This window comes from Chlorocebus sabaeus, chromosome 19 (genome assembly GCF_047675955.1).
Source record: "Chlorocebus sabaeus isolate Y175 chromosome 19, mChlSab1.0.hap1, whole genome shotgun sequence".
Classification (NCBI taxonomy): Eukaryota; Metazoa; Chordata; class Mammalia; order Primates; family Cercopithecidae; genus Chlorocebus; species Chlorocebus sabaeus.
In genome coordinates, this window is record NC_132922.1 from 19,316,632 (window position 1) to 19,335,669 (window position 19,038).

The 19,038-nt window shown below is 44.3% G+C and overlaps 1 protein-coding gene across 21 annotated transcripts in view; it reads right to left on the reverse strand.

The window, feature by feature from the left end:
- The window catches only part of SFI1 (SFI1 centrin binding protein), a 113,415-nt gene extending 97,447 nt beyond the window's left edge, over window positions 1-15,968 (reverse strand). For 3 of the 21 annotated variants that reach the window (XR_012089479.1, XR_012089481.1, XM_073006801.1), the window contains exons 1-3: window positions 15,466-15,967; window positions 8,553-8,671; window positions 3,918-4,058 (exon numbers count right to left, since the gene is read on the reverse strand). Coding sequence is in view for 16 of the 21 variants with exons in the window: in XM_073006801.1 (XP_072862902.1) it covers window positions 3,918-4,058; window positions 8,553-8,671; window positions 15,466-15,483 (278 nt within the window). In the remaining 5 variants the exon portion in view is untranslated. Of the gene's footprint in view, window positions 1-3,917; window positions 4,059-5,124; window positions 5,263-8,552; window positions 8,676-12,577; window positions 12,647-13,236; window positions 13,258-14,747; window positions 14,831-15,338; window positions 15,443-15,465 lie in introns of those variants that run through there. The other 18 variants (XR_012089482.1, XR_012089480.1, XM_073006798.1 and 15 more) reach the window with 12 other exon arrangements.
- Window positions 15,969-19,038: the final 3,070 nt, after the last annotated feature.

Below are 19,038 nucleotides of genomic sequence, written 5' to 3' on the forward strand. Positions count from 1 at the left end.
TCCGGGGGCTGAGGCAGGAGAATGGCTCGAACCTGGGAGGTGGAGGTTGCAGTGAGCCAAGATTGTGCCACTCCTGCTGGGCAACAGAGCAAGACTGTCAAAAAAAAAAAAAACCCCAACAACAATAGAGTTTATTTTGGGGAGGAAGAGGACTTCGCAAGTGGATTCTGAAGCTTTCACAGAATTACAAAAGACCAAGAATAGCCTGGACATTCTTAAAAGTGTTAGATAAGCAGTCTTACTCGGATATCAGGCTTATTGCAAGGCTACATATTCAAGACATCACAATTTTGTAGCAGAAACAAATTGACCAAAGGAACAAGGTACATAAGCAAGAAACAGACTTGGCCTTAATGGACACTTGAGTAATGATAAAAATGGCACTATAGAGCTGTTTTTTCAATAAACTGTGCTGGGTTAATTACATATCCATGTGAAAAAAAATGAAATAGGATCTTTAACTCACATGATCAACAAAAGTCAATTTCAGGAGGTCTGGATAATAAAATGTAAACAGCAAAATAATGAGTTCTTAAAGATGATACAAAATATTTTACGCCAGGCATGGTGGCCCGCACCTGTAATCCCAGCACTTTGGGAGGCCGAGGCAGGCGAATTGCTTGAGTCCAAGAGTTTGACACCAGCTTGGGCAGAGCAATGAAACCCCATCTCTACAAAAAATACAAAAATTCGCTGGGTGTGGTGGCACACGCCTGTAGTGCCTCTATTTGGGAGGCTGAGATGGAAGGACTGCTTAAACCTGGGAGGTTGAGGCCACACAGTGACTCTGATCGTGCCACTGTAATTCAGCCTGTGTGACAGTGTGAGACCCTGTCTCAAAAAAACAAAAAACAAAAACCAGAATATCTTCATGACATCAAGGAAGAAGAAATAGATTCCTTACCCCTCATAGAACACATATTAATTATAAAAGAAAAGACACAAATTTTACTAAGTTAAAATTTTTTTTCTTTTTTTTTTGAGACAGAGTCTCACTCTGTCACCCAGGCTGGAGTATAGTGGCACCATCTCGGCTAACTGCAACGTCTGCCTCCCGGCTTCAAGTGATTCTCCCGTTTCAGCTTCCCAAGTAGCTGGGATTATACGTGACACCACAACTGGCTGATTTTTTTTATTTTTTTATTTTTTTGAGACAGAGTTTCGCTCTTGTTGCCCAGGCTGGGGTACAAGGGAGTGATCTCAGCTCACCACAACCTCCGCCTCCCGGGTTCAAGCAATTCTCCTACCTCAGCCTCCCAAGTAGCTGGGATTACAGGCACGCACCACCACGTCCGGCTAATTTTGTACTTTTAGTAGAGATGGGGTTTCTCCATGTTGGTCAGGCTGGTCTCGAACTACCGACCTCAGGTGATCTGCCTGCCTTGGCCTCCCAAAGGGCTGGAATTACAGGCATGAGCCACCGCGCCCAGTCTGATTTTTAAATTTTTAGTAGAGATGGGGTTTTGCCATGTTGGCCAAGCTAGTCTTGAACTCCTGACCTCAAATGATCTGCCTGCCTTGGCCTCCCAAAGTGCTGAGACTACAGGGGTTGAGCCACTGTGCCTGGTTTTTTTTTTTTTTCTTTCTTTCTTTCTTTTTTTGAGAGTTTCACTCTGTTGCCCAGGCTGGAGTGCAGGGGTGCCATCTTGGCTCACTCTAAACCCTACCTCACAGGTTCAAGCAATTCTCCTGCCTCAGCCTCCCGAGTAGCTGGGACTACGGGCACACACCACCACACCCCGCTAATTTTTGTTATTATTAGTAGAGACGGGGTTTTGCCATGTTGGTCAGTCTTGTCTCTACCTCCTGACCTCAAGTGATCCACCCTCCTCGGCCTCTCAAAATGCTGGAATTCCAGGCGTAAGCCGCAGCACCCGGCCTAAAATTTAAAACATCTTAATTCATCGAATGATGAAGTGAGCAGAGGGAGAAGATACTTATCACACATAAAACACACAAAAGATTCACATTCAAAAACAGAAAACCTCCTATATATTAATTAGTACAAATACTCAACATACAACTCATTAGAAAAACAGGAGTAAGACTTGAATATGTACTTCAAAAAGAGAAAATCTAGATACCCAATAAACACATAAAAAGGTACTAAGCCCTAGCACTTTGGGAGGCCGAGGTGGGCGGATCATGAGGTCAGGAGTTCAAGACCAGCCTGGCCAACATGGTGAAACCCCGTCTCTACTAATAATACAAATATTAGCTGGACATGGTGGTGCGTGTCTGTAGTCCCAGCTACTCAGGAGGCTGAGGCAGGAGAATTGCTTGAACCTGGGAGATGGAGGTTGCAGTGAGCCGAGATCACACCACTGCACTCCAGTCTGAGCAACAGAGGGAGACGCCATCTCAAAAAAAAAGAAAAAAAAAAATGTACTAAGTCACAACAGGAATTCAGGAAATAAAAATAGGAATCACAACGAGGCTGGCACATGGCTCATGCCTATAATCCTAGTACTTTGGGAGGGTGAGGCAGGAGGATCACTTCAGCTCTGGAGTTCAAGACCAGCCTGGGAAACCAAGTTAGACCCTGTCTACACACACACACACACACACACAATTAGCCAGGCATAGTGATGCGTATCTGTAGTCCCAGCTACTTGGAAGGCTGAGGAGAGAGGATTGCATGAGCTGACAGGTCGAGGCTGCAGTGAGCCATGATCATGCCACTGTACTCCAGCCTGGGTAACAGAATGAGATCCTGTCCCCCCGCCCCCTCCCCTCCCAAAAAAAAGAAAAAAGAAATACACACACACACACACAAAGTACAATGAGACATACCTACCAGATTAGTATAGTGTTGGTAAGTCAATGAACATGTTCACACACTGCCAGCAAGAGTATAAACTGGTACAAACAATTCACAAAATCATTATCTAGCAAAACTGAAGATTCCCATAATCTTTGGTCCACAATCTATTCTGAGGTGGATACCACAGAACAGTGGTTATCAAAGTGTGATACCAAAGCCAACACCATAACCATCACTTGGGAACTTACTAGAAATACAGATGGTTAGCTGGGTGCAGTGGCTCACACCTCTAATCCCAGCACTTTGGGAGGCTGAGGCGGGCAATCATGAGGTCAAGAGATTGAGACCATCCTGGCCAACATGGTGAAACTCTGTCTCTACTAAAAATACAACAATTAGTCGGGCGTGGTGGAGTCCCAACTACTCGGGAGGCTGAAGCAGGAGAATCGCTTGAATCCGGGAGGTAGAGGCTGCAGTGAGCTGAGAGTGCACCACTGCACTCCAACCTGGCGACAGAGTGAGACTCCGTCTCAAAAAAAAAAAAAAAAAAAAAAAGAGAGAAAAAGAAATTCTGTCTGTCATTTTCGACAACATGAATTTCGGAAACGGAAAACATTATATTAACTGAAATACTCCAAACACACAAAGACAAAGACAAATATGGTGGATCCCGAGGTCAGGAGTTTGAGACCAGCCTGACCAACATGGTGAAACCCCATCTCTACTAAAAATTCAAAAAAAATTAGCCAGACATGGTGGTGTGCGCCTGTAATCCCAGCTACTCAGGAGGCTGAGGCAGGAGAATCGCTTGAACCCAGGCGGCAGAGGTTGCAGTGAGCTGAGATCGCGCCACTGCACTTCAGCCTGAGCGAAAGAGCAAGACTCTGTCTAAAACAAAACAGAACAAAACAAAACACCAAAGTGCTGGGATTGCCGGCATGAGTCACCACACCCGAGTAGTATATATTTCAGTATCCCCAAGAGAGAAAATCTCAAATCTTCTCATCACAAAAAATGTCAAGGCTGAGTGCAGCATCTCACACCTGTAGTACGAGCACTTTGGAAGGTGGGCAGATTGCTTGAGCCCAGGAATTCAAGACCAGCCTAGGCAACATGGTGAAACCCCATTTCTACAAAAAATACAAAAATTCACCAGACATGGTGGTGCATTACTGAAGTCCCAGCTACTTGGGGGTCTGAGGTAAGAAGATTGCTTGATCCCAGGAGGTTGAGGCTGCAGTGAGCCATGATCACACCACTGCACTCCAGCCTGGGCAACAAAGCGAGATCCTGTCTAAAATGAAAAAAAAAAAAAAAGTCAAATATTTGAGGTGGCAGATAAGTTAAATAGCTAGATTTCATTGTTGTACATTGTATTAAAAAATCATAACATCAGCCGGGCACGGTGGCTGATGCCTGTAATCCCAGTCAGGAGCTCGAGACCAGCCTAGCCAACACAGTGAAACCCTGTCTCTATTAAAAATTAAATACAAAAATTAGCTGGGCATGGTGGTGGGCACCTGTAATCCTAGCTGCTTGGGAGGCTGAGGCAGGGGAACTGTTTGAACCCAGGAGGGGGAGGTTGTAGTGAGCCAAGATCGCGCCATTGCAACTCCAGCCGGGGCGACAGGGCGAGACTGTATCTCAAAAAATCAATGAAAATAAAAATAAATCATAACATCACTTTGTATCCTATTAATACATACAACTATAATTTGTCAATATATAAAAAAGGAATTTAAAAGCTGCAAACAGTCCAAATGCCCATCAACAAAATAGATAAACTGAAATATTCTTACAATGTAATTTTTTTTTTTTTTTTTTGAGATGGAGTTTCACTCTTATTGCCCAGGCTGGAGTGCAATGGCGTGATCTCGGCTCACCACAACCTCCGCCTCCTGGGTTCAAGCAATTCTCCTGCCTCAGCCTCCCGAGTAGCTGGGATTACAGACATGTGCCACCACACCCAGCTAATTTTGTATTTTTAGTACAGATGGGGTTTTACCATATAGGTCAGACTGGTCTCAAATGCCTGACCTCAGGTAATCTGCCTGTCTCAGCCTCCCAAAGTGCCGCGATTACAGTGCCGGGATTACAGGCGTGAGCCACCGTACCTGGCCAATAACCTATTTCTTTACCTGGGTTACAGTTACACTGTTTCAAAATGATATCTTAAATGATACATTTTCCCATACCTTTCTGAATCTGCTATTTAACATCTAAGGCAAGGGCACGGTGGCTCATACCTGGAATCCCAACACTTTGGGAGGCTAAGACAGGCAGATCACTTGAGGCCAGGAGTTCAAGACCAGCCTGACCAACATGGCGAAGCTCCTTCTCTACTAATACAAAAAAATTACCTGGGTGTGGTAGCATGTACCTATAACCCTCGTTACTCCAGAGGTTAAGGCAGGAGAATCACTTGAACTCGGGAGGCGGAGGCTTCAGTGAGCCAAGATCACACCACTGTACTCCATCCTGGGCGACAGAGCCAGACTCTGTCACAAACAAACAAAAAAAAAACTTAAAGGAAATACATTCCCTTCTTAGCCTCTCCAACCTAAAGCAGCAGGGTATTTGAAGAAACCAGGCTGAGGCAGGAGAATCGCTTGAACCAGGAGGCAGAGGTTGCAGTGAGCCGAGATCACGCCACTGCACTCCAGCCTGAGCAACAGAGCAAAACTCCATCTCAAAACAAACAAACAAAAAAAGAAACCATGCCAGAGTTAGAGGCCACAGAGCTTCATATTAAGGCCATCATTAATTTGCTTGAGAAGATGAAATAAGGCAGGCCTAAAGAGTACTCTGTGGACCACGTAGTAAACACTGTCAGGGTGCTGGTTCCGCTCACGAGGACTCCTTCTCTGAGACCGTCTGTCAACAAGGGCAGGATCTCAGCAGCTATGCTTGAACTCAATGACCTTCCTCCTAGTCCTAGTTGATTACACCTGGGGGAAAAAACTGACCCTTGCTGGATCAACCAAATTCATTCTCCCAAGACGAAATTTTGGAGCACAAAGATGGCACTGCTCAGGAAGAAGGGTCCATAATACCTACTGAATAGGTCCTCAAACAGTTCTCACTCCCACTTTGCCCAAGACCCAGTGGATTCTGTAAGAAACTTCTGTATATTCGTCGCACCCTAAGCTGCAAGCTACAGGAACCCAATTCAAATTAGTTTAAGGAAAAAAAAAAAAAAGCGTAACAGTAAGGGTCCTTCAGCAAAATTGACAAGTCTTTACCTAGATCAACCAATGAGAAAAGAGAGAAGACAGATCAGCAAAATTAGGAATGAAAGAGAGGACATTACCACTGACCCTTTATAAATTAAAATAATTATAAGGGTATACAATTAACTTTATGCTAACAAATTGGACAACATAAATGAATGGAAAAATTTCAAAAAACCTGAAATTACCAAAATTAACTCAGGAAGAAACAGAGTTGGGCTCAGTGGCACATGCCTGTAATCCCAGTACTTTGGGAGGCCGAGGCAGGTGGGTCATTTGAGGTCACAAGTTCAAGATGAGCCTGGCCAATATGGTGAAACCCCATCTCTACTAACAATACAAATATTAGCTGGATGTGGTGGTGCGTGCCTGTAGTCCCAGCTACTCGGGAGGCTGAGGCAGGAGAATTGCTTGAACCAGGGAAGCAGAGGTTGCAGTGAGCCGAGATCATACCACTGTACTCCAGCCTGGGTGACAAGAGTGTCATCTCAAAAAACAAACAAAAAGAATAAATAGAAACCTAATAAATCTCTAACAAATAAAAAAATCAAATGAGTAATTAAAATTTTTCCTACAAAGAGGCCAGGCTTGGTAGCTCACACTCATAATCCCAGCATTTTGGGAGCCTGAGGCAGCAAGATTGCTTGAGCCCAGGAGTTAGAAACAGCACTGAGCTGTGATCAAGCCACTGTACTCCAGCCCATGCCACAGAGCAAGATCCTGTCTCTAAAATAAATAAATACTTTTTCCAACAAAAAAAAAACACAGACAGTTTCAGTGATGAATTCTATCAAATGTTTTAAAAGAAATAATAGGCCAAGCACTATGGCTCAACACCTGTAATCCCAGCACTTTGGGAGGCGGAGGTTGGCAGATAACCCGAGGTCAGGAGATCGAGACCAGCCTGGCCAACACGATGGAGAATCACTTGAACCAGGGTGGCAGAGATTGCAGTGAGCCGTGACTGTACCACTGCACTCCAGCCTGGGCAAAAGAGCGAGACTCCATCTCAAAAATAAATAAATAAATATCGTAATAATGCTCTACAAACTCTTCCAGAAAAGAGGAACACTTCCAAATTCATTGAGACCAGTACCACCATCATACCAAAGACAAAGATATTACCACAAAGAAAAAAAAAGACCAATAGACTTCGTGACTATAGACATAAAAATCCTCAAAAAATAGTAGCAAACCAAATCCAACAACATATAAAAACCACTGTGATGGTTAATATTAAGTATCAACTTGACTGAATTGAGGGATGCAAAGTATTGTTTCTGGGTGTATCTGGGTGCTGCCAAAAGAGATTAACATTTGAGTTAGTGGACTAAAGAGAAAGACCCACCCACAATGTGGATAGGCACCATCCAATGGCTGCCAGCACCACTAGGAAAAGCAGGCAGAAAGTAGGATAAGCTGACTTGCTAAGTCTTCTGGCCTGCATCTTTCTTCCATGCTGGATGTTTCCTGCCCTCAAACATCAGACTCGAAGTTCTTTGGCTGTTGGGTTTTTGGTCTTACACCAATGGTTTACCAGGGGCTCACAAGCCTTTGGCCACAGATTGAAGGGTGTACTGTTGGCTTCCCTGCTTTTGAGGTTTTGGGACTCGGACTGAGCCACTACTGGCTTCCGTGCTCAACTTGCAGACTGCCTATTACGGCACTTCACCTTGTGATTGTGTGCGTCAATTCTCCTTAATAAACTCCCTTTCACATATACATATATCCTATTCGTTCTGTCCCTCTAGAGGACCCTGACTAATACAACTATATGCCATATAAACACTATGACCAAGTGGGATTTATCCCAGGAATGCAAGGCTGGTTTAACATTCAAAAATCAATTTATGTAATGCATCCTATTAATAGAAAAAAGAACAAAAACCACATGATTATCTCAATAAATGTACAAAAACCATGTGACAAAATCCAGTAATATTAATGATAAAACCTATGAAAGGTCACAAGAAAATAGATGACATACTAAAAATAGGATAATTTGAAGATGGTATATTCACAAACTTGTGGGTGTAGAGGAACCACAAGGAACAGTACAGGAACCTGAAGCCAGTAGAAGCTAAGGTGGTACTACTTCTAGGCCCAAAGAGATGAGGGGAGGGAACAATTACCAAAACCCAGAAAGGGACAGTTATACAGAGTCTGCCACAATATAAGGTGCCAAGAGCTTCAGTGCAGAGATACAGCCAAATGAAGGTAAAAGTCTGAAAGCAACCATGATCAAAAGCAGAAGACACGAGAGCCAGCCAACCTTAATGATATAACTTCAAAGCTCAGGAGAGTAATACTCACTTCTGCTCAGAATCAAATTTTAATGATTGATATTTCCATGCACTCAGAATGTTTTCTGACTGTAACATAATGTACAAAATGTGTATTATCTTACAAACGAAAAACTCAAAATATCAATGATTTTTTAAAAACTTACCCATAGTTACTACCTCACTCATAATTTATAATTTTTTCATACACAAAATGTTTAGTTTTATATGAACCATAATTCCAGTTATATTTTTTTCTGAAGTCCCATCACTTACCTGGAATCAACCTTCTTCTCCATTCTCTGCTTAATCACTTTTTGATGGAAATTGTGGCTTGATAAAACACTTCTCAGTGAGCAGATTCTTCTTGAATCAAAGTATTTTATCTTCCCCTTCTAACTACAAAAAAAAAGGGAATAAAAGAGAGAGAAAATTATTCGCAGCCTCTCAGGAGCCACACTTCTGGACAGCTACACGCCAGCTCCTAGTCTCCTGCCTTCCTTAATTCAACACTAGATGAACATGGGCTAGGTCTCTGACTTAAAATACTATATTTAAATTATTTTTTTTTTTTTAATTTTTTGAGACAAAGTCTTGCTCTGTCACCCAGGCTGGAGTTCAGAGGCACAATCTCGGCTCACTGCAACCTCTACCTCCCGGGCTCAAGTGATTCTCCTGCCTCAACCTCTCAAGTAGCTGGGATTACAGGCACCTGCCACCACATCCGGCTGATTTTTGTATTTTCAGTGGAGACAGGATTCCACCATGTTGGCCAGGCTGGTCTCAAATTCCTAACCTCAAGTGACCCACCCACCTCAGCCTCCCAAAGTGCTAAAATTACAGTGGTGAGCCACCACACCCAGCCTCATTGTGGCTTTGATTTGCATTTCTCTCAAGATGAGTGATACTGAGCTTTTTTTCATGTTTGTTCACCGTATGTATGTCTTCTTTTGAAAAGTGTCTGTTCATGTCCTTTGCCCACTTCTTAATGGGGTTGTTTTTATCTCATAATGTTGTAAATGCTAGATATTAGACCTTTATCAGATGGATAGAGTGCAAAAATTTTCTCCCATTCTGTAGGTTGCCTGTTTACTCTGATGATAGTTTCTTTTGCTGTGCAGAAGTGCTTTAGTTTAATTAGAAATTAAACTAAATTTGTCAATTTTTGATTCTGTTGCAATTGTTTCTGGCATCTTCGTCATGAAATCTTCGCCTGCGCCTATGTCTTGAAAGGTACTGCCTAGATTTTCTTCTAAAGTTTGTATAGTTTTGGGTTTTAAATTTAAGTCTTTAATCCATCTTGCGTTGGTTTTTGTATATGGCGTAAGGAAGGGGTCCAGTTTCTATATTTGCATATGGCTAGCCAGTTCTCCCAGCACCTGTTACTAAACGGAGACTCCTTTCCCCATTGCTGGTTTTGGTCAGATCTGTGAAAGATTAGATGGTTGTAGATGTTCGGTCTTATTTCTGGGTTCTCCATTCGGTTCCATAAGTCTATGTTTCTGTGTTTGCACCAGTACCATTCTCTTAACCATTCTCTTTTTGTTACTGTAACCTTGTAGCACAGCTTGAAGTTGGATAGCGTGATGCCTGCAGCTTTGTTCTTTTTGCTTATGATTGTCCTGGCTATTCATGCTCTTTTTTTTGTTCCACATGAATTTTAAAGTAGTTTTTTTCTAATTCTGTGAAGAATGTCAATGGTAATTAATGGTAATATCATTGAATCTGTAAATTGCTTTGGGCAGTATAGCCATTTTCATGATATTGATTTTTCCTATCCATGAGCATGGAATGTTTTTCCATTTGTTTGTGTCACCTCTGATTTCTTTGAGCAGCAGTTTGTAGCTCTACTTGAAGAGGTCTTTCACTTCCCTTGTTAGCTGTATTCCTAGGTATTTTATTATTTTTGTGGCAACTGTGAATAGGAATTCATTCATATTTGGTTCTCTACTTGCCTGTTGTTGGTGTATAGGAATGTTTGCAATTTTTGCACATTGATCTGTATCCTGAAGCTTTGCTGAGGCTGGTTATCAGCTTAAGAAGCTTTTGGGCTGAGATGATGGGGTTTTCTAGATATAGAATAATGTCATCTGCAAAATGTTATTTTCTAATTAAGGAAACTGAGAGGAGAGCGAGCCACGCTCAAAAGTTGTGCCTGGTTCTTTCTTTGTGTCTAGACGCTTCAGCACCTTCAACTTCCCTTCACAAAAACGCCAGTAGAGGCCAAGATTTCTTGTTTTTCTTCAGATTAATTTTTATGGTTATCAGTGTTACCGTGTAGAGTTTTCATTTTCTTTCTTTTGTTTTTTTAAAGACAGAATTTCTGGCCAGGCACAGTGGCTCACGCCTGTAATCCCAGCCCTTTGGGAGGCTGAGGCAGGCAGATCACCTGAAGTCAGGAGTTCAAGACCAGCCTGCCCAACATGGGGAAATCCTATCTCTATTAAAAATACAAAAATTAGCCAGGCATGGTGGTGGGCACCTGCAAACCCACCTACTCAGGAGGTTGAGGCAGGAGAATCACTTGAACCCGTGAGGCAGAGGCTGCAGTGAACCGAGATTGTGCCATTGCACTGCAGCCTGGGCGACAGAGCAAGACTGTCTCAGGAAAAAAAAAAAAAAAAAAGACAGGATTTCCCTCTGTCGCCCAGGCTGGAGCGCAGCAGTGCAATCACAGCTCACTGCAGCCTCCACCTCCTCAGGCTCAGGTGAGCCTCCCGCCTCAGCCTCCCAAAGGGTTAGGATTGTAGGCATGAGCCACCATGCCTAGCCTTTTTTCTTTCTCACGCTGTCATCCCGGGTCTCATGCTATTATCCAGGCTGAAGTACTGTGGCACCATCATGGCTCACTGCAGCCTCAACCTCCCATGCTCAAGCAGTCCTCCCACCACAGTCTCCCAAGTAGCTGGGACCACAGGTATGTGCCACCATGCTCAGCTTATTTTTTATTATTTGTAGAGACAGGGCCTTGCTATATTGCCCAGGCCGGTCTCAAACTCCTGAGCTCAACTGATCTATCCACCTTAGCCTCCCAAAGTGCTTTTTTTTGTGTGTCGAGATAGGCTCTCACTCTTGTCACTCAGGCTGGAGTGCAGTGGTGTGATCACAGCTGACTGTAATCTCAAATTCCTGGGCTCAAGCAATTCTCCTGTCTCGGTCTCCCATAGCTGGCACTCCAGACAGGCACCACTGTACTTTGCCTAGTTTTCATTTTATTTCTTCCTTTTTTTTTTTTTTTTTTTTTTTGAGACAGTCTCGCTCTGTCGCCCAGGCTAGAATGCAGAGGTGCAATCTAGGCTCACTGCAACCTCCACTTCCCAGGTTCAATCAATTCTCCTGCTTCGGCCTCCCATGTAGCTGGGATTACAGGCATGCACCACCACAGCAGGCTACTTTCTGTATTTTTAGTAGAGATGAGGTTTCACCAGGCTGGTCTGAAAACTCCTGACCTTAAGTGATCTGCCTGCCTCGGCCTCCCAAAGTTCTGGGATTATAGGCGTGAGCCACTGCGCCTCAGCCCATTTCTCAAATAGTGATCATTTCTATCAAAAATATTCATTAGGAACTGAATACATTATGACATAGTTTTAATTTTTTTTTTTTTTTTTTTTTTTTTTTTTAGTGTGAGGAATAGTAGTGTTGTGAGTTGAACTATGTTCCCCAAAAAAGATTCGCTGAGATCCTAACCCCTGCTACCTGTGAATGTGACCTTATTTGAAAACAGGGTCTTTGCAGAAGTAATTAAGACGTAAGTTACGATGAGGTCACATGGGAGTAGGGTGGGCCCTTAATCCAAAATGATCTGTCTTTCTTAAAAGAGACAAGGGACAGATACACATAAAGAGGAGAATGCAATGTGATGACAGAAGCACTGATTAGAGTGATGTATCTACAAGAATTGCCAAAGATTGCTGGCAACATCAGAAACTAAGAGAAAGGCATGGAACAGATCCTCCCCTGGGCCTTCAGGGAGAGGATGAGACCTTGATTTCAGACTTCTAGCCTCTAAAACTGTGAAAGAATCAACTTCTATTAGTTTTAAGCCACCTGGTTTGTGGTACTTTGTTACAGCAGCCCTAGTAAACTAATACAAGTAGTAAGACAGAAGAGTCAGATTTAAGTAATGGTGGAGGCAAGGTAACAGGGTGAACGCGTCCTATGTTGAGTAACTGTGATGCATTTACGAGATGTTTCATTCTACAAGAATGAAGTTACCCTTATAATCAAGGTCACATATTTCAATGACAATCAGACAAGGAATTAGCCAGTTTATCCATACAAAACGAACAATCCTTACTTACATCAAACCAATGTCCTAGATTTTCTGATACCACACTCCAAGTAACAGAGGTCATCATAAGTGACTATTTCTACAAATAAATCAAATAGAAGGAGTATTCAAATAGTGACTTTTGGTGAAATACTGCTATAATCAATGTGTCTCTGCCTTGGGTTTCTGTCATCATGATTCTGTGGAATGTCCTTCGTGGTCAAGGACCCCCTTTTGTTATACACTCATACCAGTATTCTACCTATTTGTACATGTCTGCCTTCTCCACTAAAATATAAATTCCATGAAAACAGGAATTATATCTGATCTTCTCTCCAATGTATCTCCGGCCTCAAACAATGTCTGTAACCTCACAGATAAAATACACATATACTGGAAAAACTAGGACACAGGTTTGCTTTCAGTAAGGACATGTATGAATATAAACTTGCTTATAAGTTGGAATATACATAATGATAATCAAATACAAAACATGGCCGAGGACGGTGGCGCACGCCTATCATCCCAGAACTTTGGGAGGCTGAGGCAGGTGGATCACCGGAGGTCAGGAGTTTGTGACCAGCCTAACAGGTGAAACCCCATCTCTACTTTAAAAAAAAAAAAAACAGGCATGGTGGCAAATGCCTGTAATCCAAGCTACTTGGGAGGCTGAAACAAGAACGCTCGTACCTGGGAGGTGGAGGTTGCAGTGAGCCAAGATCACACCACTATACTCCAGCCTGGGCAACAAGAACAAAACTCCATCTCAAAAAAAAAAAAAAAAGTCTAAGAAAAACTAAAATTATTAGGTGTTGACTCCCAGTTAAACATGTAGATTGACCTTCTAAGGTGATAGCAAAGAATACAAAGGAACAAACCATAAGGTTAAAGAGATGAGAGAAGAGATTATGGGACACCAGGGATTTCCACAGTTTTACAAGGAAAATGAAGTGGCCTAACAGGTTTGAGGAAATGAAAAACTTTGATTTGAGGATACCAAAGGAAAGCGGGCCACACAGATTTCCAATCCTGTCAGACAGGGTATTCAGGTCCCTTCTGCTGTCCTGCTTCCAACATTCTGGTAGCTAGATGGTACCTCTCAGGCAGGAGACTGGAAAAGTCTTCTCAGAAAACACTAAAAACTAACAGATCTCCAGATTCTGAAACATGTGCTTTACTCTCCATCAGTGAAAAAGCAGACTTGTCCCTAGATTACCCTAAAGTGAAGCCCATGAACTCTGCAGTCCTGCTTAGACACTAGGAGCTTCCAGCTAATTTCTCAGTTACACATTTTTTTTTTTTTGAGACGGAGTCTCACTTTGTTGCCCAGGCTGGAGTACAGTGGCTCAATCATGGCTCACTGTAACCTCTGCATCCTGGGTTCAAGCGATTCTTCTGTCTCAGCCTCCTGAGTACCATCACACCAGGCTAATTTTTTGTATTTTTGGTAGAGGAGGTTTCATCACGTTGGCCAGACTGGTCTTGAACTCCTGACCTCAAGTGATCTGCCCACCTCAGCCTCCCAAAGTGCTGTGATTACAGGCATGAACCGCTTCCCCTGGCCAGCTTACAACTTTTCTTCTGCAGCTTCCTCATCTCTCCCAGTCCTCACAGAATTGAAGAGAATTAGGGTCTTGCTTGAAATTAGGTTTTGGTTTAAGAAAACATTGTGGCTAGTTTGATCTTCTATCCAGACTACTAAAAGTTTCTCCATATCAGCAATAATGCTGTTTAGCTTTCTTATCACTGGTGTGTTCCCTGGAGTAGCACTTTTAATTTGCTTCAACAACTTTTTCTTTGTATTCACAACTCGGCTGTTTGGTACAAGAGGCCTAGCTTTCACGTTATTTCAGCTTTTGATGTGCCTCCTTCACTAAGCTTAGTCATTTCGAGCTTTTGATATAAAGTGAGACATGAAACCCTTCCTTTCACTTGAACACTTAGGGTTCACTGTGGGGCTATTAATTGGCCTAATTTCAATATTGTTGCCTCTCAGGCTACAAGGAGGACCGAGAGGGAGGAGAGAAACAGGGAACTGGCAGGTAGGTGCGGCAGTCAGACACAACACTTAAGTTTACTGTTTTATACCAGTGAGGTTCATGGCGACCTAAAACAATTGAAATAATAACATCAAAGATCACTGATCACAGATCACTGTAACGGCATACCTGAAATAAAGTTTGAAATATAGCGATAGTTACCAAAGTGTCAGTGATAGGAAGTGGGCACATGCTGTTGAAAAACTAGTTGTTCCGTGCAGGACTACTTGCTACAAACTTTCAATCTGTAAAAAACACAATTCCTATTAAATGCAATAAAGCAAGGTATGGCTGTACTCAAGTCCCTAGCATCATTCATTCAACAAATATTTACAACACATCTACACAGCACTTAGGAAACCTGAACAGCCTCCCATAAAATAAAAACATGCACCCACCTCCCACGCGGGGAAGGCTTCAAGGTTTGTTTACTGCGTTATCCCCTGCGGGCTCGGTGGGGGAAGGTCGCCCATACACCAGCCCTTCCGCTCTCCTGGGCCACTTAGCCGGGAGAAGGAAACCCCTCATTTGGATCCGCGCATGCTAAGAAGCATTGCGTAGACTCGAGCACCGGCCAGGAGCGCACTAGACGCCTGGGAGGATGCGGTGCCCCCGGGGCGCAGGACAAGAAGCCGAGGAGACGCGGTGGGAGAGGATAGCGGGAGAGGATGGCAGGCTCCGGGCCCCGTCCTGCGCCCTCTTGTCGCACTTCCTACATTCCCGCACCACAGACCCGCAGGTAGGCAACATCACCTGGACTTTTAGGGGAAGAAGCGGAGGCTCGCACAGATTTCACCGGACTCGGAGGGACCCGACTGAGCTCCCTGCCGGAGAGGCCGAGCCCATAAGAGGGTGGGGACATTAGGATCGGGCCTCGTACCTGGGAAAGCCGAGCCATCGGGCCTGACGCTGGGAGAAAACCCGGCGGGAGAGGGCGGTCCGGGACCTGCTTCGTAACTCCCGCGCGGCCCACGCCAGCCTCAGCGCCTCGCGCGCCTCTAGACGCCAGTCTCGCGCCGGGCCCGCCCTTGTCTCCACGGCGACGCGGCGCGCACGAGGACCACCCCACCCAGACCCCGGGGCTTGCGCAGCCTCAGTCGGGCGGGTGGCGCACGACCGGTCGCTTTTGCAGCAGCAGCAATGAGAGTCGGTTCCGAGGGGCGTGGGGAATGCACCGTCTGGGCATCCCCACTGCGGGTCTTTGGCTCGCTAGCTTCGCTCTGAGCTCAGGTTGCTACTGCTCCTCTTAGACGAGAGAAGTGGGAGGCATTCCGAGGCGGAACCCCGAGTTAACACCGCCCGGGGTCGAGCACTAAGGATGAGGTTCCAGCTGGGAGGTGGCTGCGAACGAAAGTCTTCCTCCCTCACTTCCGGGCTCGTGCGTGAGCCTCTTTGGCTTTTGGTTCACGGGGAGTGGAAACCGGAACCCGTGGAGTATGACCCGCCCATGCGTGTACCCGGCAGATTGCTACAACTTGCACTTGGAGGGGAGAAGTCCCATGGCCCCCGAATTAGAAATCCCAGGCTTATATCTTTTTTTAACCCTTCATTTGAACATGTAATTAATAAGCACTCCTTTTTGTTAAATTTTTTAATTTGGGGCGATCCTAATAAAAATAGGAGTGGGAGGGGTAAGTGGGACTTTTGAAATACTTTTTTACTGTGCTTTGTAAAACGTTTGAAAGCACGTGAGATTCCTGGTGCAGAGACTAAAAGCAGTAGTTACTTAAATACTTGAAAGATTTTACGCTAAAAACATGAGGAAAATTAACTTGTTGGGTGTCTCGGGCTTAGAATCACAGATAATTTGTATTTTTGCCCTATTTTCTACATGCTAATTTTTGCAATTAAAACATTTATTATTTATTTATCTATCTATTTTGAGAAGGAGACACCCTCTGTCGCCCAGGCTGCAGTGCAGTGGCATTATCTGGGCTTACTTCCACCTTCACCTCCCGGGTTCAAGCGTTTCTCCTGCCTCAGCCTCCCAGGCGCACACCACCACGCCTGGCTAATTTTTTTTTTTTTTTTTTTTTTTTTAAGAGAGACGGGTTTCACCATGTTGGCCAGGTGAGTCTCGAACTCCTGACCTCAAGTGATCCGCCCGCTTCAGCCTCCCAAAGTGCTGGGATTACAGGCGTGAGCTACCGCGCCCGGCCCTGAGGCGGATCACTTGAGGTCAGGAGTTCGAGACCAGCTTGGCCAATATGGTGAAACCCCGTCTCTACTAAAAATAAACAAACAAAAAAAAATTAGCCGGCCGTGGTAGTCCCAGCTACTGGGGAGGCTTAGGCAGGAGAATCGCTGGAATTCAGGAGGCAGAGGTTGCAGTGGGCTGCAATCGTGCCATTGCACTCCAGCCTGGGCAACAAGAGCAAAACTCTGTCTCAAAAACAAACAAACATATTTTAAAAGGAGTTCTACTTTCTCGGACATCAATGCCAGTGTTTTAGGGACAACTTTCATCTGAAGTTAATGTGGCCAAGTAGTTTTAAAATAAGTTAGTAAGCTTCAAGATTGTAATTAACAGTATAACTAACATATTCACTGTAATTTAGCCTAAGTACTTATATAATTATGTAGATTTATATAAATTACATATTTACGATAAGTCAATAAGCATTCTTTCTAGATGATTTGAGCTAATTTCCTAATGCTTTCTTCCTGTCATAGGCATTTACCATCCTCAGCTTTCACAAATTTAGGAGGGATGAAAGGCATTTCCATTTTGAGTTACAATGAAAATAATTAGTCTTGCCAGGAAAGATTAGAAGATAAGAGTATATAATAATAGCTAGGACAAGGACATCTTAGAGGCTGGGCACGGTGGCTCACACCTGTAATCTGAGCATTTTGGAACGCTGAGCCAGGAGAATTGCCTAAGCCCAGTAGTTCAAGACCAGCCTGCGCAACAGAGTGAGACCCCAATCTCTACAAAATATAAAAAATTTGACCAGGCGCAGTGGCTCACGCCTGTAATCCCAGGACTTTGAGAGGCCAAGGTGGGTGATCACTTGAGGTCAGGAGTTTGAGACCAGCCTGGCCGACGTGGTGAAACCCCACCTCTACTACTAAAAATACAAAAAGTAGCCAGGCGTGGAGGCACGACCCTGTAATCCCAGCTACTCGGGAGGTTGGGGCAGAAGAATCACTTGAACCTGGCGGGGACGGTTGCAGTGAGCCAAGATCCCGCCACTGCACTCCAGCCTGGGTGACAGAACAAGACTGTCTCGAAACAAACAGAAAAACTAAGGGTTACCCTTGGAGCAAGAAAAACTGAATATAGGAAAAAGCCCATTTAGAGAAGTGCAATCCAGCCTGCTGTGTGATGAGGCTGCTAAAAGGTCATGGCCTGGCATTAAGCTCTCTCACAGGTGCTCTCATGATTTCTGGGTTTTTAGTATTTTCTTCTTTTCTTTTCCTTTTTTTTCTTTTTTTTGAGACAAGAGTTTCACTTTTGTCCCTCAGGCTGGAGTGCAGTGGCGCGATCTCGGCTCACTGCAACCTCCACCTCCCGGGTTCAAGTGATTCTCCTGTTTCAGCCTCCCAAGTAGCTGGGATTACAGGCATGTGCCACCACGCCCAGCTAATTTTGTATTTTTAGTAGAGACGGGGTTTCGTCATGTTGGCCAGGCTGGTATAGAATTCCTGATCTCAAGTGATCCTCCCACCTAAGCCTCCCAAAGTGCTGGGATTATAGGCATGAGCCACCATGCCCGGTCAGTTTCTAGTATTTTCATTTGCTTCTCTGCTGTTCTTGGACTAATTTCCCTGACTGGCTGAACCTTTGAGACCCCTTATGCCAAACTTTGGGCCAACAATTTGGACCTAAACCAAGATCTTACACACACTTAGTAAAGAACTAAAATAATTTCCCTCTCAAAGAGCTTTCCCAAGCTGATATTTGAAAATTGGTTATTAGTTGCAGAAGGGGACATTTAGAATTACAAATTATTGGCCTGGCACGATGGCTCACACCTGTAATCCCAGCACTTTGGGAGGCCAAGGTGGGGGAATCACATGAGGTCAGGAGTTAAGACCAGCCTGGCCAACATGGGGAAACCCCATCTCTACTAAAAATACAAAAGTTAGTTGGGTGTGGTGGCACAGGCCTGTGGTCCCAGCTTCTTGGGAGGCTGAGGCATGAGAATTCCTTGAACTCAGGAGGTGGAGGTTGAGTGAGTCGAGATTGTGCCACTGCACTCTAGCCTGGGGGACAGAGCAAAACTCGGTCTCAAAAAATTACAAATTACAGACCGGGTGCGGTGGCTCACGCCTGTAATCACAGCACTTTGGGAGACCGAGGCGGGCAACTCATGAAGTCAGGAAATCGAGACCATCCTGGCTAACGCGGTGAAACCCTGGCTCTACTAAAAATACAAAAAATTAGCCGGGCGTGGTGGCGGGCGCCTGTAGTCCCAGCTACTCGGGAGGCTAAGGCAGGAGAATGGCC